The sequence below is a fragment of the Arvicola amphibius genome, chromosome 5 (assembly GCF_903992535.2).
Source record: "Arvicola amphibius chromosome 5, mArvAmp1.2, whole genome shotgun sequence".
Lineage (NCBI taxonomy): Eukaryota > Metazoa > Chordata > Mammalia > Rodentia > Cricetidae > Arvicola > Arvicola amphibius.
The window spans coordinates 5,260,479-5,285,176 of NC_052051.1; the positions used below are offsets into that span (position 1 = coordinate 5,260,479).

Genomic DNA, 24,698 nt, shown 5'->3' on the forward strand with positions numbered 1-24,698 from the left:
TGAGACTAAGTAAAGGAGCTCAGTGGTTGCTCAAGGGACAAACAAGTATTCCCTGCCTGACTGCTACAGGCAAAGGCTTGGGCATGGACCAGCACATTCCTGTAGCTGCTTTGACACTCCCCTTCCTCCCATAGCAAGCTGCTGGGGCTGGCCAACAGTGACTCATCTGCCAGAGGGGGTTGTATAGGCAGCTTTGCCTAGGGTGTAGTGAGGACTGACAGAGGTGTCCAGAAGCAGCATAGGGCAGGAAGCTGGTCATTCCTGGGGGCAGAGAAAATGAAGGGATCCCCACCCTGGAGGTCAAGGGATAGGCCACAAGTATTTTTCCTGCTCCTGAAAAACCATTGTTTGTAGTGTTCTGCACATATTTACTAGCTGATTTCTCAGTAAGAAAGGACTCTTAGCTTTCCTCAGATCCCAAAGGGGTCAATACCCCCAGAGATTCAGAAACAAATGACACATTTCATATTCTGGCTGTTGCAGAGGGCCTAGTGTGCTGCACGTGGGGGATAAGGCTTATCCCAGCACAGTGCAGGAGCCAACTCCAAGCTCTGAACATTGGAGCGTTTAGGGGTGGAGGTAGTGCATGTGTCCAGTGCTCTGGAGATGGGAATATACAGCTTTAATTTGTGTAGAAAACTCTGTGTAGGTTCACATAGATCAGCCACATTAGTGTGAGAATAGACTTAGATGTATGCGCATGCATATGCGTGAGTGGGAGGGAGGCAGCCGTCCTGCTTTATAAATGGGTAATGGGACAACCCCTTGTCAAGGAGGATGGCCTCCCAGCTTCTCCCTGTGTAACCTCATTTTGTTCTTTTGTGAGAGACAATAGAGTTGAACCGATTCTTCCTGACAAATGTGGTTTGAATCCAGATGTGCTGCTCGGTGTGGCTGATGTAGCCAGCATCACATCAGGCTGGGAGCTCTTGTTTAGACTCCAGAGTCTGGTACTAGACAGTCTCTAGTTCTGGAGGAGGTGCACATATGTGCCTCTAGGGAAAATCCCATTCCCAGGCCAAGGCTTGGTGCATACCCCTCAAATCAGTCCAGGATCCACATTCAATTATTAAAATTTTTTTATAAATTTTTTTTTGAGACAGGCTCTCACAAAACCCAAGTTAGTCTGGTACTTGCTTTGTAATAGTGACTTTGAACTGCTGATCTTTTTGCTGCCATCTCTCATGTGCTGGGATTATGTAGAAGTAAACACTGTCACACCCATCTTATGGGGTGCAGGGCATCCAAAACAGGGTTTTCTGAATGCTAGGTAAACACTCTACCAACTGAACCACATACCCAGCCCCATATAGTTATTAAAATTCTTGATACTTCTCTTCTTGTAGCTCAAGTTCAGGTATTATCTGCCGCACTGAGAGCAACGCAGCTCGACTCCACTCGTGAACCCGAGAGCAGGCAGACAGAAGGTCTAAACGAAGAGCCTGTTTCAGATCCCAGCCCTGTCTCCGACAATCATATCCTCCTGTCGGCTTCATCATCTCAGAATGAGCTCTCCGTGGCCAGGATATTACAGAGCACAGTAAGTACTTGCCCTGTCCCTCAGCCACCGAGGATGTGACAGAAATCACAAAGCCATGCTTGCTTTTATTAATACATCCCCGCAGAGAAGATAAATGGCAAATTTCATTTCATTCTTAAGGTCATGTTTTGGATAACTAGACAACCAATCAATCAGGTGATTGATCACCCTGAATCCCTTCCTTGGAAACAGGGTGGGCACCAGAAACAACCCCCCCCCCCGGGGGGGGATGACAGGCAGTGCTCTTGGGGGATTAACGGTGTAAATGTCCTGGGTCATTTCTGGCAGTCACTTACATCTTTAATAACAGAAGAGGGTGAATTCTAACTTGACGAAGGCCGCAGAGAGTGATGAGTGTTGCTGGCCCCTTGGTTCACAGACATCCTTTAATACCCAGCTGCTTGGTGATGGTCCTTCTCAGAGGGGAGACTTGAAAGAGCCAGCATCACCTGCTTTCTCCTCTCCTTGTGAGACCAGGGCCCCAAGTGAAACCAGAAGGGCCTGAACTTCCTCCTTGCCTGACTCTCTAGAAACTTCCTGACTCTCTTGATATTGGGCATCCATGTACCTTCCTGATTCCCCCAGCTTTCACTTGGACCAATTTAAACTGGGGTCTCTCGTTGCCCAGGTCTCAGGTAAGTTGATGCCTTTTCACCACGGTGAATCAGCGTGATCAGACTCTGCAAATCCATGGTCTTCAGGAGCCAAGTGCCCACTCTGCTGAAATTCTGGCTGTAGTTATTAATTTATCATCCCCACCCGAAGCCTGTTCAAATGAGCAACTGGCACAATCTTAATCTCAAGTGTCTAAGTTGTTAAAGGTGCCTTTAGGTTAGTAAGAAATGATGGGATGCCTGTGTTGCTTCTAGAAAATGCCAAGAAAACTGGCCTGTTACCTTTGTTACCTGCTTGTAGAAACCCTAAATATAGGGGAGAAAGGTCTAGTCCATTGTCCCTGGTGGAGTGTGTTAGTATTGGGCCCTCTTTATCAGAGGCAGAACTGGAAAAAGGCAGCAGAGCGCTTCAGCCAGGTCTTCTGAGGTATGCGTGAAAAGCTAAGCTGGTAGATCTCAGCTGGACCCTGGAGCGCAGATGAGGTCAGCCAGGGGCCTCAGCTGCAAAGACTGAGACCACGTGGACAGCAGAGCACCCCTGTCCCACAATGTTCAAGAGAGGCAGAGTGGATCATACCTCTGTGCTGTCTGTCCATGTCAGCATAGGGTGCTCAACAGAAGAAGGAAACCCTACCCCAGAAGTCCTCCTGCCTTTGCTCTCTTCCTGGCTCTCCTTGGCCACAGCTGCAGGGCGGGGGTTGGAAACGTGCCTCTCCTGAAGAGCTAGGGCTCTCAGGTCCTCAGGAAGGTGTGGTGCCTCGCTCCACTCAGTGTGCCGCCCTGCCCCAGGGCTGTTTGGAGAAGTGAGCTCAAAGGGCTTGTGGTGTTGGGTCAGGATGGATCACTCCTGAAGGCAGTGCTCCACAGTGAGCTCACTCAAGACTTGGACGGGATTCCTTCCTAAAGTGCTGAATTTGATACCAGCCATGTCGTGTTAGTTCGTGTTGTTGATTCATGTGGAGAATAGGAAGCACCGTGCCCAAAAGAGACCTTGAGTGCCCTACCAAAATGTTACTGCCATCATGTTTCCTCTTCAGAGAGACAGCATGTTTCTCTGTAAACATGGGGCACTAAGGTCCTGGTGGCATGCTCAGAGCAAACATTGCATTTATTGGGGTATTAATTGACTCCCGGATCATATATTGAGCTGATTTGTCAGAATCCATTAGCACAATAGACAGTATGACATTTCAAGTGCAAGTTGAACATCCATGTTATGGTTGAAGGAGAAGGTCAGGTCCATCTCAGTTAATGTTAATCAATGATCAAAGACTGATATGTCACCATTGAATGTTGTTGCTCATTTTAATTGTTAACCTAATGCAAAGGTTCATCAGCAAACATTAGGAGTGTTTGCACATGTGAGAGCACAGAACAGTTTACTGAGTAAATAATCCCCTGCTGCCCGAACCTCCCTCACTGCCATGCCTGCCACCTGCACTGCAGCCTGACTCCAAGCCAAGACTGCAGGTCCTGCTCTGTCCTTTCTGAAAATCCATCCTTACCCCTCTTTCTGGAGCTGTCTTGAAGGCTGCTGGTTGACCACACAAAGGAGACCCAGGCCTTAAAAGAGTGGCAGATGCCATCCCACACTGTTGTTCCTCACCGGCTTTATCAATCAGCATGAAGCATTGATGAGGTCCTTCTCCAGAGCACAGGTAGAGACTGGAGCGTGTGCAGAGCCTGCTGCTGTACAGAAGTGCATGTTCTGCTGTCAGGAGAAATGCCATACCCCTCAGGAAATACACTGTTGTTTCTGACATGAAGGATGGTTCCTTGGATGGGGGTGTATGAAGATGCTGTCCTCCTTTGGTGTCAGTTGGTGACATGTCCCATCAACTCTACAGGATCAAACTGAGCCTCAGAATAGAAGCAGTGAGCACCTGGAGACGGAGCAGAGGCAGGAACCTATGGCACTTGAGGAGAATAGATCTAAAGTACAGGTTTGTTTGTTCCTTGAAACAAAAGGAAAGAACAAAAAAAAAAACAAAAAAAAAAAAACAAAGTATTTCATCTTCCTTAAGTTAAGCTTTGGAGCAGCCACTGAAGCCCAGTGTTTTCCTTATCTCAGTACTGTTTATCTAGTTAATTACATTGGTAATATTTTCTCTAATAGAATTATGAAGTAGGGTTCAAAGTCTATTAATAAAGCTAAACAAGGGGGAAACGACCTCAGACTAATGTTTTAGACACTGAATTTTTTTTGGTACAAAAATTTTGTAAGCTTCTTTTGTTGGGTGCATTTCTCTTATGAATTGGCCCCTTGTGCCATACAAATATTATGCCCCTTATCGGCACACATTGCTCTTCCAGAGGCAGGCATAAACAGGTGCTGTTTGTACCAGGGAGGCCTCTCTTCCGGGCTATTGGAGAGCATGGTCTCCACAATGGGCAGCTGTGCCATGCACTCTGCTCTCCAGGCTCTTCTCTGTGGCCTAGGTGCCCCCTTTGCGGCAGCTGACTCTAGGTACTGCTTTTTCTCTTGTTACTCTGTTCTCAGCCCAGGCTGTGAGAGCCTATACTGCTGTCGCTGGCCTTCCTTGCCATCGTGATGATTTCCTTTCTCCTGTTTCTCAGGATATAATCCCTCAGCCTCTGCTTGACCAGTTCGTGTCCATGACTGACCCAGCTAGAGCCCAGACCGTGGACACTGACATCGCCAAGCACTGTGCCTACAGCCTCCCTGGGGTGGCCCTGACCCTTGGCCGGCAGAACTGGCACTGCCTGAAGGACACATATGAAACTCTGGCTTCTGATGGTCAGGTAAAGGGTCTGGTCGAGAGGCACAGACAGAAAGAGGGCAGCATCAGAGCAGGAGGCCCTGGGGCTGCAGCACAGCTTGTTGCCCTGACTTTGCTGTGACTGTGAGCCGGCTTGTTTACTATCCTCTGGGGAAATGCTAGGAACATTGAATTACACTTGCTTGTGCTGATTCTGTGTTTGCTATCACCCCTAGTGGAAGGTCCGGCGGACCCTCGCCTTTTCCATTCATGAGCTGGCAGTGATTCTCGGGGATCAGTTGACAGCAGCCGACCTGGTGCCCATCTTCAGTGGGTTTTTAAAGGATCTGGATGAAGTGCGTGTGGGAGTCCTTAAACACCTGTATGACTTCCTAAAGGTGGGAAAGCTGAAATCACGCAGGCCTTCCCCGGTCTGCCGCTGAGCATGGGCTAGCAGCTTGGTGGCAGTGAAAGACAGCCACACTCTGCAGTTGAAATGCACCCAGAATCTAAAATGAACATTCATACTTCTGCTGCTGCTTGGACCCAGTAGGGCTGTGCTTCTTATGAAGGGTTCTGGATGGCAAAGTCCAAGGTCCCCAGGGGTGACCTGGCTTACCCAGAGGTCACCTGTGGAAAGAGGTTGGGCCCAAATGAAACCATAGCTCTGCACACAGGGAGACCTTCCCTGCAAGTCACTGCATTGCTTCTGCTCCTGCCTTTCCTTCCCCTAAGGAAGTGATGGGTATAAAAACAAGAGCTTAGAAGTTGCTTAGGGAAACTCATTTGTCACTCTAGGGACTTTGGTGGTCACTGACCCCATTCAGACCCTGCCTTTCATTGCTGATGAGGAGTTTCAGCCCTGGGGCAGCAGAGGCATCATCCACTGAACACAAAGACACACCTCCTCGGGTGGGGAAGCCCACAGGTTTCAGGGACATGGACACCACCCCCCCAGAGGAAAGGCAGCAGTTGTCCAGGGGGTGCTTCACTGGGGTGTCAGCCACACCGAGTCCTAGGTGGCTAGGTATGAAGGAGACACACAGGCTTTTGGCTGGTGACAAACTTATAGCCTGCAGAGAAACAAAGGGAGTGCTGGAGTCGCCTTGAGGCCAGCATGTCACTCATGGAGCTGTATTCTCAACAGCTGCTCCACGAGGACAAGAGGAGAGAGCACCTCCGCCAGCTGCAGGAGTGTGTAGTGACAGACAACAGCAGGAACTGGAGGTTCCGATGAGAGCTAGCAGAGTGAGTGAAAATGGGGGGCCTGGAGACAAGCTGGGAAGTTGCCTCCTTCCCTCGTTGTAGCTGACATCTGAAGCAGCAGCACAGTGCTCCTTTGGATAAAGAGAGTTGGTTTTTGTTAAGGTATAAACAGGATTCTGAAGCTCTGAGTTATATATGTCCTGTGTCTCTGGGGAGACATCCGTTTTCACATGAAGACAGGGCTAGAGTCACTCTGGAATTGGAGTGTTCTGCAGTTCTATAAGGCAATTTATTTGAAGCAAATAAAAGATGAATCACCCACTCTTCAATGTTTTCCTCTGAATCGGAGTGGTTTTGCAAAGCCTTCTTGAGCATTCTGTGTACTGCCTTCTCCGTAGGACACATGGTGCCTCCTGCACTTGAATAGCCAAAGAATATTGGGCAGCATTGAGGTCTGAAAAGGTCTCCTCTGGATGAGACAGCTATTAAATAGAAGTACCCGCCCATGAGGCTTGCTGCTGTGCTGTGCCTATGTGGAGCACTCTTCAGTTCCTGTCTGCTGTCAACACAAAGAATGTTCTAGGCTTTACCCATAATGAAGGAGAATGTAGTTCAGTGCCCACTTCTCTAAGTGGAGAATGTATTTTAGTGATGGGGAGATTGTTTGTGGGGTGCTTGTTTGGGCTTTTGTTGAGGGCCATTTAGTATCTTTAGTTTTCATTTTCATTATTCACAACTAGTCATCTCTCAAATAATTATCTTTCTGAAGAAATCCATCTGGCATTTTCAGCTATTCAGGATATGATTTGGCCGGTGCCAGGGGCAAACTGGAAGATTTCTTTTTGCTGTGAGCTTTAATCATTATGCTTAATTTGAGAGATTGAGGTTTAGTCATTATGTCATGTTCTCAGCACACTCAAAAGAATTGAGAAAAACAAGCCTGGGCCCGGCGCAGCGGCCGTGCTCCCCCTGGCGGCTGGAGCCAGCTTGGGCCTCGGCGGCCTGGCCCTATCTCCCATCACTGTGCTTATCGCAGCCCCGGGCCTCGATAAGGACTGTGCGGGGAGCAATACTGGCCTCATCCCCCTCCCCACTGCCTCCCCTTCAAACGGGAGCGTTATGAAACAGCCCGCTGCGGCCCGCTTCCTCCCCGCCCTTTTTCATTTCCTCTGCCTGCTTGCAAATCACACCACTCTCCGCCCGAGCCGAGCCGCGGCGAGCGAGACAGAAAGAGCAAGGAAAAATGTCCTATCGGAAAAAAGGAGCGGAAAAAGAGCGAGGGAGAAAGACCTGGCGAGAAAGAGCGAGTGAAAAAGCCTAGCGAGGAAAAGCAAAGGAAGAAGACCTAGCTAGAAAAGAGCGAGGGGAAAAGACCTAGCAAGAAAAGAGCGAGGGGGAAAATACCTAGCAAGAAAGAGCGAGGGAAAAATACCAAGTGAGAAAGAACGAGGGAAAAATACCTAGTGAGAAAGAGCGAGGGAAAAATACCTAGTGAGAAAGAGCGAGGGAAAAATACCTAGTGAGAAAGAGCGAGGGAAAAATACCTAGTGAGAAAGAGCGAGGGAAAAATACCTAGTGAGAAAGGGCAAGGGGGAAAGACCTAGCGAGAAAGAACGAGGGAAAAATACCCAGCGAGAAAGCACAAGGGAATAATAGTACCTAGTGAGAAGGAGCACAGGGAAAAAAACCTAGCGAGCAAAGAGCAAGGGGGATAAAAGCCAGCGAGAAAGAATAAGGGGGAAAAAAGCTACCGGGAAAGAACGAGGAGAAAAAAACCTAGTGAGAAGGAGCAAAGGGGATAAAAAACTAACGAGAACGGGGTGGGGGGGGCAGCTAGAGAGAAAGAGCAAGGGGAAAAGAGCTACCGAAAAGGCGAGGGGGTCTGGAGAGTGAAGGGAAGACCTAGCCAGAAAGAGCGAGAGTGGAAGGGCAGCCGAAGACTGGGGCCGAGGGAGAGCGCGAGGAAGCGAGCGGTAAAAAGCAAACGGTTTGAAAAGAGTGGGCATAAACGAGCTAGGGGAAAGTGGATGAGAAAGAAGAACGAGGGGGAAAGAGCGATGTTGAAAGCAAAGGAAAGAGTGAGCAAAAAAAAGAAGAAATGGAGGCGAAAGAACAGGAAAAAGAGCGAGGGCGCCATCGGCCGCTTGGCTCTCGCTCCCGCTGACCCAATCATGGTATGGCCTGGGAAGTGCAGGCCCGCGGCTGCTTTAACATTGTGTGTGTTGTAGGGCAGAGCTTTGTGTGCCTTTCAACTGTAACCCAATGCTGGAACCTCAGTACCCACGTCCTGAACTCCCAAACCCGTTTTACAAAGCACTCGGTGCCAGCGGCTTCAGCACGCCCGCTGCTTTGGCTGTTGCTGCTGCGCCCGCGCAGCCGCCGAAGGAAAGGAATGGAATCGACTAGTAACTAATGGTAGGGGTCCCCCTGCTTGTGATTGTAGGCAGCTGATCCTCATCTTGGAACTCTACAGCGCCAGCGACGTTTATGGTTACCTGAGGCACGTCGCCCTAAAGTTATGTGCAGACAAAGTTTCTCAAGTGCGCTGGATTTCCTTCAAGCTAGTAAGGAGCCGGCCTTCCCGTAGCACATTCTTATAAACAGCACACTCTTTTCTGTTTCCCATTTTAACACTATTTTTTTTCTGGGATGTTTGTTGTTTTCTCTTATAAGTCCAGCTTTTAATTTTTGAAGTTAGAATCTTTATTGTTTTTATCAATTTTCAGGCTACCCTTCTGTTAATTTTATGCTTCCATGATGGTAAATGTGCAGAAATCATTTTGTATTTGAAATTCTTTAAATAATAGCTTAGGGTTTTATTGTTGTTTGTGTGTATATGTGTGTTTGTTGTTATTGTTGAATTCTATACAGCTTTGTAGAATAATTCATAAGGGGGGGCCCTAGGTTAGAAAAGATGACCCTGTTCTGCATGTATAGCCTCCAGCCCCCTGAGAGAAAGACAGTCTTTCTTGAAAATAATGATTTTCAAATTCCTTGATGGTATTAAAATTTTATAAAGTACCATATCCTCAAAGGTAATAGTTTACAACATTTCACAAGATGATGTGTTTTAAGAACTGGATACTTCTCCTTGATGTATTTGTCTGTTAATCCCCTTATCTGTTTATATTGCCCTTGCAGAGTTATGTGTGCATGTATGTATTATGACTTATTTAAACATGTGTGTGTTCCAGTGAGAACTGAGCTACTTTCTCTTGCTGGTAAATCGATTGGAAAGATGGACAAGAACCTAAGAATGGCCACCCCTACCCCTCTCCACTCTCCACCCCCAACCCCCTGCCGTGGTGAGCACTGCTGAGTCAGGGCTGGCTCTCTCACTTTGCTTGCAGGTGGTGGCCATGCTGCGGAAGTTCTACTCCCACAGTGCGTGTGCTCTGGGGCTCAGTTTCATCCAGGAGCTCATCTGCAGGTTCCGGCACTGCCCCAAGTGGGTTGGAAGGCAGGCTTTTGCCTGCATCTGTCAGGTCAGCACAGCCACAGGTTCCTGTCCCTGGCAGAGGCTGGGGTTCTTTACGGAGGCTCCTTACCTTAGAGGAGACTGAGCAGCTAGGAGGTATAATGTCTTGTCCAGTCTCCCTGGCTACTCGTTCACATCCCACCCATGGTTGATGCCTGCTGTGTACTGGGTATCGTGGAGATGAAACCAGCGAAGAGCCAGCCAGCTCTCCCTCCAGAGGCAGCCCACTCCTGTCACACTTCATTCAGGGAGAGGGTGCAGAAACCCCTTTTCATGTCCCAGGCTTACAATTTATGTCCCCTTGTCTCCTCAACAACCCCCTCCTCATGACTGAATGTCCAGTAAGACCTCCTGGTATGGGACCAGTGAACACGGTAGAACATGATAGCACATTTGTTAGCCTCCAAGGATAATTATTTTAGAGAAGTCAAGTGACCTAGGCAGGATCCCACTGAAGTGGAAAGCTGTGGTTTTTGGTTTGAGGATTTTGATAATGATATGATGTTTAGGGTAATGATAAGGATAATGATTCTGATGTCTCATCATGCTGTCTTCTGGCACCACAAATGCAAAGGGGTTGGTGCGCCATCTCCAGGAGCTGCTTGCCTAGCTGTGCTCACAGTTGACTTTGATGGGGCCTGTCTGTCTCCACCGTAGTCCCTGCCTCAAAAACAGCTGCAGTGAGAAGACTCACCAGCGCCCCCTGTCGATCTAGAGGAACATAGCCAGTATTTTTCCACAGCACAGCCATCTGTGAAGAAAAAAATCAGTATTCACATCATTTTGTAGCAAAAGCAGAAATGAAATATTTTTTCTTTTATGTTTTTAATTATTTATCTAGGATGTAGAAAACAATGTGAGAACCAAGAAGTGATTCCAATCCATTTTGTTCAAGAAAAACTAACAAGATCTTCTTTAAGAAAAAAGATTCTTATTGTTAAAGATTTAGAAAATCAAGAAAAACACAAAACAAGGGAAGGATGTTCAGGAGATAGCGTACCTCAGAGACTTGTTAATTTTGATCTGAACACAGCTCTGGGAAGAAGGTACCATGGTGACAAGACAGATCTGGATCGAGACCTAGCTGAGCTAGAACCTCTCTCTGAGCTCCCTGCCAGTGGCCTGGGCAGCCAAGTCTCTCTGCACAGTAAAGTGTATCCCTCCTGTGCTGTTCCAGGTTGGCTGGCCTGATGCAATCCAGCTGCCTACAGCAAGCTTGGCACCTAGAGCCCCTTGATGGCCTTATACATTGTTACAATGATGCTAGCCTTGCCATAAACACCCACAGGACCCAGAAGCCACACACCTGGCTAAAGTCCCCACTCACTTGTTGGTCCTAAGACTTTCAGTGCCACCACCACCACATTGGTGGCACTCTTACCATAAAACAAGGTTAGTGTTGCTATCCAGGGTCAGTTGTGAAAAGAAAGGAGGGGCGTACTGCACACACTCTGCTGCTGTGCTCAAGCAGACATGGCCAACTCTTATAGAGACCCAAGCCTGGGCTAGCATCTGGGTTTGTGTGCCAGCTAGTCCCTGTCTCTAAGGCAGGGTTCTGAACAAGTTCTTACTGGCCAGGTAAGTACAATGTGGCATTACTGCACTGGGTGATTGGTACAAAGGGTCAGCCACTGTGCAGTTGAGAAAAGCCAGCTGCAGAAAAGTTAAACAACTTACCTGAGGCCACAAGGCAACCAGGCTAAGTTTTCAACCTACAGCTGCCTGGCTCCAAAGCCCATGTTTCCCCTCTAGATCCTGCACTCTTGTCAGTCATTCTTTAGAAGTGTTTTAGGAAAATTAGCCACTGGTTATAACTAAATTCAGTTCTTGAAATGTAAAAGTTCACATGTGCGCTGCTCTCAAACCTACAGGTTCCAAAATGATGTCGTTAGAATTATAGAAGTATGTGTGCTTTGAAATCTTGAGAAAGTCACTGCTGGGATGTGGCTCTCATTTCTGCAGGCTGTGGTCAATGAAGAGTCTGTTCCTGTGCACCAGTTTGTGGAGCACTTGCTTCCCAGTCTCCTGAGCCTGGCATCGGATCCTGTGCCAAATGTGAGGGTTCTGCTGGCCAAGGCCCTGCGGCAGACACTGCTGGAGAAGGGTGTGTGGGCCTTGCTGGCTTCTCAGTTAACCTTAGCTGTGGCAGGTAGCAGCTAGGTCCTCTAGGAGTTATAGCAGGCTACATAGCAACACACTGGAGGCATAAGCCAGCTAAAGAGATGAACATAATCCCATTTGTTTAACAAGGGCACACCAGATACAAACTATCACCCAGCTCTCTAGACAGGGCACATTTATCAGCTCCAGTTCCAGTAGTAAAGAAAGCTCGAAGTCTGTCTCAGGGCTACTGCACTGTGACTCCACTTGGCTATTTAAGCTTGAGTGATAGTGGGTGCAAGCTGTGTGTCTGTGTGCCTTACTTCTCCACCATAGCGTGGCCTGTTTGTCCATTTCTAGCCTTCTCCCCATGCTGCTGATCACACGTGCCAGTTCTCATGCACCGCAGAACAAGGTGCATTTAAAGGGTTAATTTTTAAAGCTGGTGTCACTTCTGGCAGCCCACCATTAAAATCTCTGAAATAGTTTTGGAATAAGGCACTTCTCACTTAAAAGGACTTACGTATGTGGATAGTCATGGAAAATTTATCCAGTGTCTTGACATGCGGCTTAAAAGACAACAAAATTAGGATATGTTCTAGAACACAGTTCATGGCACATAAAACTCCAACTTTTCTTTCCTTAGCATATTTTAGAAATGCCGAGAACCATCATCTTGAAGTTGTTGAAGAGACTCTCTTGGCTCTGCAGTCTGACCCGGACCAAGATGTTTCATTTTTTGCTTCCCTAGAATCAAAGATGCAGACTGCTATAGACACCACTATACTGGAAAAGTAAAACCACACACAACCTTGTCACGGGTACACAGGGACAGCTTCAGTGTACACGTGCCTTGTCACATGCCTTGTCACGGGTGCAGAGGGACAGCTTCAGTGTACACGTGCCTTGTCACTTGAAGGGGACCCGACTGGATCGGAGCTTCTGAAGGAGGCCTGTTTCAGGTGACAGGGCAGCCCTATGCTTCCCACCCATGCAGACTTGATCCTTTGCAGTTTAGAAAGGTTGTGGATCTAGGCACCAATGACTCTCTGGCTTCCACATGATCAGCTGTGACCAGCCGTTTGTGTTTTAGGAGAGACTGTGTTACTTAATCCCTCCACCCCCCGCCCCTGCCAGAGTGTGGTATAATTTGTAGATATCTGTAACTCCAGCACCTAAGAGGCTGGGACAGGGAGATCAAGAGTTCAAGGTCAGTCTAAAGAATTCCAGGCCTGCCTATCCAAGGAAATCCTATCCAAGGAAACCAAACATAAATACAGCTTCCCTTGCCAATAAAGTAATTTAATAGAAGCTTGTATGTTTTCTCTGGGCTTGCTGCCCTAATCCTTTCTGAGAAAATGGAGTTTATGGCATTGCATTTTATCTCCAACTGAAATACTGTACATATGTAAATAACTTGACAGGAAGAAAATATATGACTGTAACACTAGCCTCCCATCAGTAGACAAACATGTCATGTGAAGTCGTGTCCTGCTATGCAACTGTTGCACATGCAGCTCCATGCAGCTGCTTTGGTGACCTTTGAACTGTGTCCTCTGCTGTGGGCTCCCCTAGGGTCACGTATTGTTGTTATAAACCACTGTACTCAGGATATTCCCTTCAGAGATGGGGAAAATGTGTATTGGTCTTTGAGAGCAGCAAGCCATAGGTTGTTTTTAATAGTGACTCAGTCGGGCAGTGGTGGAACATGCCTTTAATCCCAGCACTCGGGAGGCAAAAGCAGGTGAGTTCGAGGCCAGCCTGGTCTAGAGTGAGTCCAGGACGGGCTCCAAAGCTACACAGAGAAATCCTGTCTCGAAAAAAAACCCAAAAACTAACAAACAAACAAAAATAGGGACTCAGGTGGGGGAAGGAGGCTGACTGCTGAGATGCATGGATATTGACTACACTTTAGACTCAAAAGAAAAAAGAAGCCATAATTTTGATCAGCACTTTCTCCAGGCAACATTGGTTTGAGGAGTTAGGTACTCTTTTTTTTTTTTTTTTTTTATGTTCTGAAGAGCTTATAGGTTTAATGAGAGAGTTCCAGCTATGGTTCTGATTGTAGAAAGGTATACAAGCTACAGACCATACGAGGACCACAAAACCTACTCTTGAGTTATTTAGTTGGCTTAAGTACACAGAGAACAGAAAGATGCTGTATAGATTAAACAGCTTTCCATTCATTAATAATTCTGTATACTATAGACATTTGGGTATGGTTCTGTACCTGTGTCTACCCCAGCTTTGTTTCTGATTTTAACATGGCAAAGGTGGGAGAGCAACCCATGGGACCCAGGAGCTTAAAAAACAAAACAGCAACAAAAATCCTGTAAACTTCCATGTTGAATTTCCTGGTGTACATACCATCGGTCTGGTCATTTACAAAGAAGAATCTACACTGCCAGACAGAATGGGAAATGTGTAAAGAACTCAGCAAGCACAGACGTTTGGGCTGCTTTGGCAGAGTTAATTTATCAAAGTTAAAGGCAAAAGATTTAAAAAAACAAGAACAGTCTAGGTTATGTGCCTACAGCAAATAGACTATACTTCTGGGCTTCTGCAGCAAACAAGCTTTTATTGCCTAGGAAGTGAATGAAGATGGCTCTATTAAAATCTGTTCTTTTTGTTGTACTTTTAAGTAAGGAAAATTATTCAGCTGGAATCTTGGATTCTTTACAGAGCATAATTTTCTATAAAGAAAAACGAACAAAAAGCCAGGGCAGAGTGGTGGCACATGCCTTTAATCCCAGCACTTCCGAAGCAAAAGAAAGCGGATCTCTGTGTTTAGGCTCAGCCGGTCTACAGAGCTAGTTCCAGGACAGCCAGGGCTATACAGAAACCTGGCTTGAATAACAAAAGTAAAAGAACAAAGATCGGTGTTCTGAGGTAGAATCTGGGCACCGAGATCCATTTTGAACACTTACTTCAGGTAACAAGACCATAGGTAAAGAGCTTTCCTTGCATGAGGGGAGCCTTGGGATCAGTACCCAGTACTGCAGGAAAAAGGTCCACCCTGGGCGCTGTACAAATGAGTTATCCGTTGTTTAGAACGAGCCTCTCTTCGGTATAAAAGGATTAAGCCCCTCTCCCTTTGTGTCGCTGGCTCACTGGATAGTCAAGGATGACATCTTGAACCCTGCCTCTGTCCCCAGGTGTGTGGGTGGCCTGGACCACTGTGCTTCTCAGCCCAAATTTCTGTAACTGCTGTACCAAATGCATTTTTTTCAAGCTGTATTTTATTTTGGTAACAACAGAGTTTTCGAAAGGTATTCTGGCTCCCTGCCCTTTCCCTGGTGATTCCTTCAACCTCTGAAGACCTTACTTTGGGTCTGGTATTTGAGGTCCCTACCCCACCCCGGGTGTGAGCTCTACTTGAAAAGGTTTTAGCCTAGCCTGTCCCATGAAATGTGTTCCATACTTTCATCCCTCGAGGATGCTGTAGTGTCAGGATGCATAGGCTTGGTGCCGTTTCCACGCAGGCCTGGGTCACTTCCTTTGTGGTCCAGGTCTGCTTGGGTTACTTTGTTCTGGAAGCACATGGGGGCAATCCTGGAGCCCACCTTAGAAACGGTGGGCCTAGCTTTCCGGATGGTTCTCCCTGATCTTGTATTCTGCCTTGGACAGACGGAAGTCGATTCCCCACAGCGCTACGAGGCTGGCGAAGGCTGCGGCGGGAGGTGGCGGGGAACCGGAAGCGTGGGCGCCCCCTCTCCCGTCTCGGGGGCCCAAGCGGGGGCGGTGATGACGCGCGGGATGACGCGGGCCATGCGGAGGTCGGCGGACGTGGCGGGGGCGGGCGCGCGGCCGCGGAAGCCGCAGGGGGGCACCCCTCGGCACGACCCCAAGGCGGGCACGCGCACCGCTCACCCCACCAGCCGTGCCCGCGCGCGGATTAAGGGGCAATCAGGGGACCCGCGCGCCTCCATTGCGTCGCCAGATTTGGCCCCTGACGTCTTCTTCCTGCGGGTGAAACTGGAGGAGACTGGGGAGCTGTTCCGCGTGGCCAACTGCCGCAACGACATGACGGTGCGGGAGCTCAAAGAGGAGCTGGACCTGATGGTCGGCATCCCCTTCAACCTACAGCGGCTGCAGTTCCTGGATCAAGGTGGCCCCTGCCCAGTCCCTTCCCGTACCCCACGAGCTCTTTCCACGCAAAGGCCCCGGCCCACTCCTGCCCTGTGTCCCCAAAATATATCTAAGTACCAGAGGTCCCAAGGTGACCAAGTCAACTCCAACCACCTTGAACCCCATCTAGAAGGGCCCCTTGGAGCGCAGGCCACTCAAGAGCCCCCAACTCCAAACACACAGGTTTCTCATTAGACCCCATATGTAAAGGTGGACCTGGTTCATAAACATTCTGTCTGTTGGCTTCAGTCTGCCAACCTTGAGCAAGTCCAGGCTACTCAGAACCTCAAATCTCAATCCACAGCAAGACCCTCCTGGCAGCTCAGATCCTCTGTTTTATAAGGAACCCAAGCAAGCCACCACTTGAAGCAAAACTAGACCTCAACAGACCACCCCCCAATCAAGGACAGGCCTTTTCCCTGTGAGATCCTGAGTCCAAAACCAACCCTAAGTAGTGAACCCCAAATTCTGTAGCCAGGCTATCTGCAAGCATTCCAGAAGCTGAGATGAACCTTGCTGGTCTTAGAACCCCAATCTCAGAGCACATCTGCCCAAGATTGAACCCCAAATCTGCAAGCCAACAATAACTAGGTCAAAACCCTAAAACGCCATCAACTGTAATCCACACAGGACAGCACAAACACAAAAGAAGCCAGCCAGTCCCAGGACCCTCAATACCCAGAGCAAAGCTAGCCAAGATTAAAGTCCAGGTCTCAGGATTACTAATTATCATGGCCTCAGAAACCCAAGTCCTCGACCCCCAATGGCCATTCAAAGAAACTAAACATTAAATCCTACCCACATCAGGGACCCTCCCACCCAAATGCAGAGCAAACATGACCAAATCTTGACTTACCATGACTGTTAGATGCCCCAGGCTTCCATCAACTGTGTCTACATACAGATGCTAAAACTCAGAAGAAACCTTCCCATCCTGGAACCCCCAAACCCAGAACAAAGTTGAATGCCCAACCCCCCCCCACACACACAATAGCCACTAATACAGACACAAACCCCCAACTCACACCAAGTATATATTCATTCAACGGTGCTAAAATTCAAAATAAAACCTGCCCATCCTATAACCCCAAGCCTAGAAATACCTATTTACCCAAGGCTCTCCCAGGATAACTACTACTGTAGCCCCCCAAACCCTTACTGTGTGCATATAGAGATGCTAAAATGCAAAACAAACCTTGCTTATCCAGGGACCCCAAATTCAGAACAAACCCAAACCCCAAGTTTGAAGCTCAGGTATCTAGGCTAGCCATCACTCTCTTAGAAACCCAACTACTCCAACAACTTATTTACATAAGAATGCCAAAATTAAACCAAATGCTTCCTTCCTACCCTGGTATCCCCAAATCCAGAATATACCTACCCAAGACTGAACCCCAGTTCTCCAGAGTAGCTCTCCCTCCTTCAGAACCCCAGATCCTCCAGCAGCTGCATTCACACAAAGAAACTGAAATGCAAAACCAACCTGGTCAAATATGAGCCCCAAGTCCCCAGGCTAACCACATGACCCTCAGGACCTGGAATCCTCCATGGCTGTGTCCAGAAAGGGACACCAAAGACTGAGACAAACTCAGGGTCCCAAAATCTGTCCACACACTGCTGTGTTTGAACCTCAAATGCTCTAAAGCTGCCCCCGGCCACTCCAGCACCCTAAATCCCAGAGCAGACTCCACCCACTTCACAAGTATCAACACCAAGCCTATGTACCCAAATCTGAGATACTCCTCCCCCCATATCTCACCATTCATCTGTGCAGCCAAACCCCAGTCTACATAAGGACCTTGCCCATATCTGGACCCCCAAACCCAAAGCCAATTCTGTCCACCTCTGAAAGGCACTCCTCAAACTACACATGATCACAGCAGGATCCCAGTCCAAGCTAAGTGTCTCCTAAGGGTTCCAAGGATTAAATAAAGCCTGCCTACAGCCAGACCCCTCAAAGTGAAGCCAAGCCTGCCTCTCTTCGATTTCCCACTCCCACCAATATCATGTGTTAGGAGCATTTCAAAGCTGTCGCCAGCTGTGTGCCGGTGAGGAAGCAAAGGTTCAAAGTAACCCTGATTCATGAGGACCCCAAAACGCAATACAGATCCCTTAGCCTAACCTACTCATATCAGAACCCCAAAGTTAGGGCAAACTCTGTCAGTAGCAGGACCCTAACTCTCAGGGGAGAGCTGTTTGATTCCTCACTCTCAGCTGCCTAAACCAGTCCATGAAAGGACCCCAAATTCTGCCACAGATTGCTCTTAAACCAGTACCCCTAACCAGCCAGCCAGCAAACCCTGCTGTCATGAGAACCCCAAGTCCAGAGTAAATCCTGCCCTCATCAGGACCCCAGAACTCAAAGCAAACCTTGCCTGTGATTAGACCCCTAACTCTGACACTACTAGTCTATCTCAACCCCAAGGTCCAAGCTATGTCCTTTCCCACATGGGGGGGGGGGGGCTCAAAGGGAGCCCAGCGGAATTAGAATCTAATACCTGCAGCTCTCTTGAATCAGGACCCCCATAAACCCTGGTCTAGACAAATTCCATGGGGAGGCACCCAGTGGAGGTGAGAGGCTCAGCAGCCTGTCCTTCCATCTAAATCCTTCCCTCAACCTGAGACGTGGCTGTCCCTGGCCCCATTCCCTACAGTGTTTAGGATATGAGAACAGGATCAAAGCCCCTTGGGCTCCATCATCTCCCCACCCGATGGAAATCAATCAAAACCCTTCAAGAAAATGAAGAGAGAGAGAGAGGAGAGGAGAGGAGAGAGAGAGAGAGAGAGAGAGAGAGAGAGAGAGAGAGAGAGAGAGAGAGAGAGAGAGAGGAGAGAGAGAGAGGAGAGTGTCAGTCAGTCTCTGGGCTGCCTGGGGAATGAGCAGAGCAGCCGGTAGTCCGGAGACACTGCAGAGCACTGCAGGGCCTGGAGCGATGGAGACAGCTCTGAAAGCAGCCTGTCCCCACGCTCAGCTCAGCGTTCTCAAGCTGCCCTTCCTGGGCTCAGTTTCCTAATCCGGAAAGCAGAGCCCCATTAGCCCCAGAATTCTCTGTGCTGTTCCCCGGTGGACAGGAATGACTCTGCAGTTTGCCGGTGTGTGTGCAGGCAAGGCCAAAACACTTTTCCTTGCTGCTCTTAAAAAATAGGCTAAATGTTTTCCATGGCACATGTATTTCCTTAGAGTCATGTAAAGATGCTTTCGATATTCTTGAAGCTTTATGGAGCACAAAGCTGTGTTTTGAGCCTCATTCTATAGCTGACAAGTTATGAAAGAGATGAGGCAAGTCAGGGGACTGAGTGACTGTCCCCCCAACAAGGAATTTGAAAATTATGTATCCTCCTAACTCTGGACCCCCGCTGGTTCTTGGGTCTTCACCAATGAGCAAGAAATTCAAGCAAGCCGAAGAGGGAATGAGAGGTGGGGTGACTTCACACTGATGTCACAATGTTGAGACTCAGCAGTCACTTAGCAACTGTTGAAGGCCTGACCCCTGGGCTGCGCTGTGCTGACTGCGGCTGGCACAGGGGAGATGGTGCCGATCTGTCGCTAAGAGACATGTGGGCCCCTGCCTATAAATAACTGGCTGGCACATCTGCCCACCTCCAAGGTGGCAGAGGGAAGGAAGGGCAAGTGAGATCATGGCGGGAGAGTGTTTCGATGACCATGTCGAAACAAGTCAAGCGAATTCATGGGCCAGCGGTGCCCCTGCCAATCATTTACATATCTGTTGATAATTAGTAGCATTTGTCTCAGTGGCTGCCTGTCTACAGAGGAAACATGCTAGCGATTGTATAGGAACCACTGTGAGTGAAGAAACCCATCTCTTCCTGGACATGTACAAAGAGGTTAGAAAGTCAAGTTGTCTTAGGCTACTGACAGGCTGGCTCCCATGTTCAAGTCACAAATAAGACTCTAATTTACAGATTTGCTGACCAGAGTTTTCTGTCTTCCTCCTCCTGAGAGTCTGGTCATCAAGTGGTACCCACAAGCCTGGTGGGAGTATGCTGTGTCACTCACATTCTAGCCGGGCCTAGCTTCACTTTGCTCCCCGGGAGGGAGAGCCATGGAGGCTGGAGGGGCATAGAGACCCAAGGTAATTATCAAGAAACCACAACATTCACGGATTCTGCTCAATTGAGAGTGTCCCTGTATAGCTTGGGTAGATCATTATTGCTTATGGACAACCTAAGTCTTCTGTGGCCCCTAAGATGGTAGGTGACCAAGAAAGAAACGTGTGTATGTGTTTTAAAAGAGAAACTAAATACCAACACATTTCAAAAAACACTCCCTACATAAGGCCCCTTCAACTATCTTTTATCTATTTATCTATTTATTTTTTAGGCAGGCTCTCATATATCTCAGGGTAGTCTTGAACTCCTGGTCCTCCTGTCTCCAGCTCCCAAATTCTGGGATGACAGGCGTGTGCCACTAAGCCTGACTGGTTTATGTATGTGGGCCTAGGGGCCTACCTAGGTCCTCTGTTCTTCACGTATTCATTTTATTCAAGATGCCAAGCTGGGTCAGGCGAGAACTCTTGACACTCAGGTCCAAATACAGTGAGCATTGATATTTGCTTCTGATGTTATCATAGGCTTGTATGGGGACAATGTGTCCCCACCAGGGGCAATGTCTGGGGGACATCCTTCACTGCAAGAGCTAGCTGTGGGTGCGGCTGATGTGCCATGACGGAAGCCATGGAGGGTGTGGTGCGTGGGGGTAGAGAGGGTTAGTTACCTAGCTGAGAGTGTCAGTTAAGTGGGGGTAGAGAGGGTTAGTTACCTAGCTGAGAGTGTCAGTTAAGTGGGGGTAGAGAGGGTTAGTTACCTAGTTGAGAGTGTCAGTTAAGTGGGGGTAGAGTGGGTTAGTTACCTAGTTGAGAGTGTCAGTTAAGCCCCGACGTGGAAAAACCCTGACGAGGGCTGTCTGTCATTGGCAAGCCCTTTCATGCGGCTCAGTCATCGGTTTAGCCAGCTAATGGCAACATTCCCTGGAGTCGGTATTGAGTTGAAGGTATATAACTTGCTAAGTACACTGTCGGGCCTGTGATGTATAGCTCAAATTTAAGTAGTTCTATTTGTAGAGTTTGCCTCATAAAACGATTTCACTGACTCATGTATTTTTCCCCAACAGGACAAGCTGTAATTACAAAATTTTATAAATCATTGCTATTGTGTATGGTTTTTTTTTTTCTTTTTGGGTCCAGCTTCGATCTGAGCTGAGCCAAATTAATTTTCTAAAGAGCATTAGAAGCAGCAAACAGGCTCCTGTGCAACCATCAAGTGAGAGACTCCCCCCCCTGCTCAAGATTTTAAATGTATCTTTGCGTGATTCAAGGTCAGACACTATCTCAACTGATACAGTGATTTCTCTTTAAATCCTAATTTTGTTAAAAGGAAAAATTGTTCCCCATAGGAATTCTGATGGATGATGCCACCCTGAAGTTCTACGATGTCATCCCCGGAGCAGTTATTTCATTATGTATCTGGCATTATGACGGTTGGACAGAACTGGTTTTGGCAGCCGTGGAAGGGGACCCCAGTAAGGTGGTTCATGCTTCTTTCAATATTAGGGGTTGAGGGACCCCCCAATCTTTAGCATGAGCCTTTGAATAAAGGCCTCAGAGTAGGGAAGAAAAATGGCGTGTCTCCAGCCACTCTGGGCTTGATTCCCCTGGGTTCACTTCTTTACAGCTTAGAAATGTGCTTGCTTCACCTGCGGCAAAGCCCAAGTGGTACCTTTCCTGTCTACGTGTTGGTCAAGTTGAGAATGGAATTTTAATCCTAAGAATGGGGCTGTAGCTCCATGCTCGGAGACTTGTGTGCCATGAGCAACTGAGCAGAAATATCCCAGGAAGTTCTGTCTGATTAGGGGGATGGGGTCACCTTGGACAGCAGCCTGTGTGCCAGACCCCCTGCTGGGTGACCCACTGTCTCTGCTAGGGAGGATGGGAAGGAAGACCAGGACAGGAATGCTCACCCCCTCTGTGAAGATGAATGGTTGGCACGGGGACAAGTGTGTGCTCTTTCTTCAGAAGACTTTGAGGGGTAGAGCTCTGAGATCCCAGGGAGGAAGAGGCAGTTTCCTGGTGGGACGGGGTTCAAGGGAAGGTTGAGTGCTGGGTGCATCTGGGGAAAGGAGGGTGGTGGTGGTCTCCGTATCACAGCCCCCTGGCCTGAGACACAGGAGGGAGGTCTATCCAACCCCACCATAGTATGTTTTCCAGGCATTTCTCTATATCCCCAATTTCTCCTTTCCCAGTTTCCCCTTTCCTGGAAATTTAGCCACTGCCTCGGCTTATCTCCTCCTGCCTGAGGAGGTAACTGTTGTCCTCTGCTCCCTGCGTACCTGACCCCACTGCTCCTCCTCATACCACCCACTCCCTGACCCTGGACCTCTGAAGCACAGTCCTCACCGTGGTAACCCGTGGCCCTCTTCCCATCCCCAAGAGGCTTCTATGGCAGGCTAGCTACCTGCCAGCAGAGTTCAGAACGTTTCAAGAAGTTGACAGTGGGCACAGAAATAGACTGGAAACGAGTGTAGAATCCATCACAGCTCCAAGAGGACTTCCCTCTTCTTGAGCTCCTTCAGGGGTACCATGTTGTGTTGTTATTTCCAAGGGGCCACACACATCTTCCTCTGAACACTAGCAAAGTTATTTTCTCCCTTCAAAACATTTGACAGGAAGGCCCTTCTGTGTCCCCTGTCTGACCAGGGGTGGCTGCCCTTCCTGAGGGTGTGCAGGTCACCGAATAGTGTCCCCTGTCAGCATCCCCCTCCTCCCACTGTGCTCCCTGGTTTGGATCAAGTAGGACCTTGTGTGCCCTGGGGTATGGGCCACGCTCTGGAGGCGACCCTGGCCTGTCTCTCTCATGCAGCTGTCGTGTCTTGGCATCAGCGAGGACACCTTCTACCGCACGGCGAACTCACAGCACTTTAAGGGCGAGCAGTGGAGGCAGTGGACCGCCCACAGGGCATTTGTGGCCTTGTACATCTCCGCACACAGAGGCCACGTGGATGCCGTGCAGTATCTCCTAGAACTTGGTAATTCTGCAGAAAGCACGACCTGGTCTGGTTGGGAGGAGAGGACACAGTGATCTATCTTGTTTCTTCAGCAGTGGCTCCCTAGACCCCAGTCCTCATCCACCAAACATGTCTCCTGTGGGGCTCCTATGGAGGTTTGCACATCTCTGGGCTGGGTCTCTAGAACATTCTGTTGTGGCAAGACCAAAATTATAGGACAGTGAGACACGGGGTGTCCAGGACTTCCTAACTTGTCCTTTCTGAGTAGCCCATAGTCGGTCTTCATCCTGGCCCCACCTGAAGTGGTCCCAAAGGACCTCACCTTGGGTATTACAAGGAGTGGCCAACAGGCTGGCTGGAGGTTCCTCTCCAATAGATCCTCAGAAAGATGCTCACCACTCCCTCTTTTCTTCCTGTCTCCCATTGAGGGTAACCATCTGTCCATCTGTCCCTCTGTTCAGAGCTGTAGTCAGCACTGTGTTTGGACAGATGTCAGGGGATCTTTTGTTCTCTCTGGTTGGGAGAATGGTACCCCTGATTGAAAGACAATCCACTAAAAACAGTGCCGCAGGTTCAGACCACCCGGAGCTCTGACTTCCTTGGGAAAAGCAAGGACTAGCAAGCACCTCTGGCCTCTAAGCTGCCGCCTCCATCCGGGTTGTTTCATCTGCAGTCTTGCTCAGTCCTGGCTCCCCCCCCCCCCTTCTACCAGGAAGGGTGGGAAACACCTCAGCTTTACAGGGCAGACGCCTGGCTTGTCCCATCTCTGCTACAGAGCTCAGGGATGGCTGGGTGATAACACCATGTTCTCTGCCATTCCACACTGCCTTTCTGCACTTCTCTTATACAATGAAAGATGGGCTTTCACAGCCCAGCAGTCCTTTAAGCTCATAAAAAGTCATCTTCTCTCTGATAGAGCCGTGATGTATTTGAAGGCACCCGTTAAAACATGACGGCCAGCTTTGCAAAGTTTCCATCCTCTGCAGCCACCGCAGAGGGAGGTACAGAGTCATGCCCGCATTCTGGAAGCCTACTTGAGCTTTGCCTCGCCAGCCTCGCCAGCCAGTCATAGCTCAGTCGGACTGTGGCAGCAGCCGCGGTGCCGGCTGGGTTGAATTGAATTGCTTTGCTTTCGGTGTCTTGATTTTTGTTACCCCGTGAGTCCATGCTGGACCCTTGTCATTAGCCCATCTGTCTGCAGGAGGCAGTGAGAATCCAGATCTCTCCATGCATAGGCTGTTATTCCCTGTCACCTCCCTAGAACCTCTAGCTGTGTGCTGGGGACAAAAAAACCAGCATGGATCTTAGGTGGGAAAGCCAGCCAGTGATTACAAATTAATTCCATAGCTAGCCACATGTGGGATGCATTAAACATTGTGCATACTGAGCTTGTATAGATTGGGGTAAAGGTTGTAGAGAGGAAGAGCTAAGGAAATTACTGAGATCCTAAGAAGGAAAAAAAAATGCAAAAGCGTAGTCTGTAACAGGACTAGTATGTGCAAAGAGCCTGGGGCAGGTGCAGAATGATGTATTTATGGGTAAAGACCAGAAGTACATGGACCTGGAGCCTTGGGAGCAAAGGGAATCAGTAGGAAGCACAAGAAGGGGTGGGGATAGCGTTGGAATAACTAAGCAGTGTAGTGAGACAGACAGACAAATATGTCAAAGAGTGCTCCCCAGACAGCAAGATTCAGTGATAGACTTGGAACAGGAGACTGGAATGGGTGCCCCATGGAACCAGGTTGGATGGGAGGGATGATAAAATAAGGATTGCCACCATGCCCCTGGGAGCAGTGTCAACTCTCCCTTGATCCCCACCATAGCCCCTGGCCCCTTCTTGTGGTACCTCAGGGTCAGATGGTGGGACTCCCGTCTGGGAGAGCAGACTATT

The 24,698-nt window shown here is 48.7% G+C and overlaps 1 protein-coding gene across 8 annotated transcripts in view; it reads left to right on the forward strand.

Annotated features, from left to right (window-relative positions):
* Positions 1–12,969, forward strand: part of LOC119815406 (putative serine/threonine-protein phosphatase 4 regulatory subunit 1-like) — an 80,434-nt gene extending 67,465 nt beyond the window's left edge. The window contains exons 12-18 of one of the 8 annotated variants that reach the window (XM_038331520.1): positions 1,347–1,540; positions 4,002–4,097; positions 4,732–4,917; positions 5,111–5,272; positions 8,524–8,644; positions 9,431–9,565; positions 11,521–11,656. In XM_038331520.1, coding sequence (XP_038187448.1) covers positions 1,347–1,540; positions 4,002–4,097; positions 4,732–4,917; positions 5,111–5,272; positions 8,524–8,644; positions 9,431–9,565; positions 11,521–11,534 — 908 coding nt within the window. In that variant the 3' untranslated portion in view covers positions 11,535–11,656. Of the gene's footprint in view, positions 1–1,346; positions 1,541–4,001; positions 4,098–4,731; positions 4,918–5,110; positions 5,273–6,021; positions 6,403–8,523; positions 8,659–9,430; positions 9,566–11,520; positions 11,663–12,304 lie in introns of those variants that run through there. The other 7 variants (XM_038331519.2, XM_038331521.1, XM_038331523.1 and 4 more) reach the window with 7 other exon arrangements.
* Positions 12,970–24,698: the final 11,729 nt, after the last annotated feature.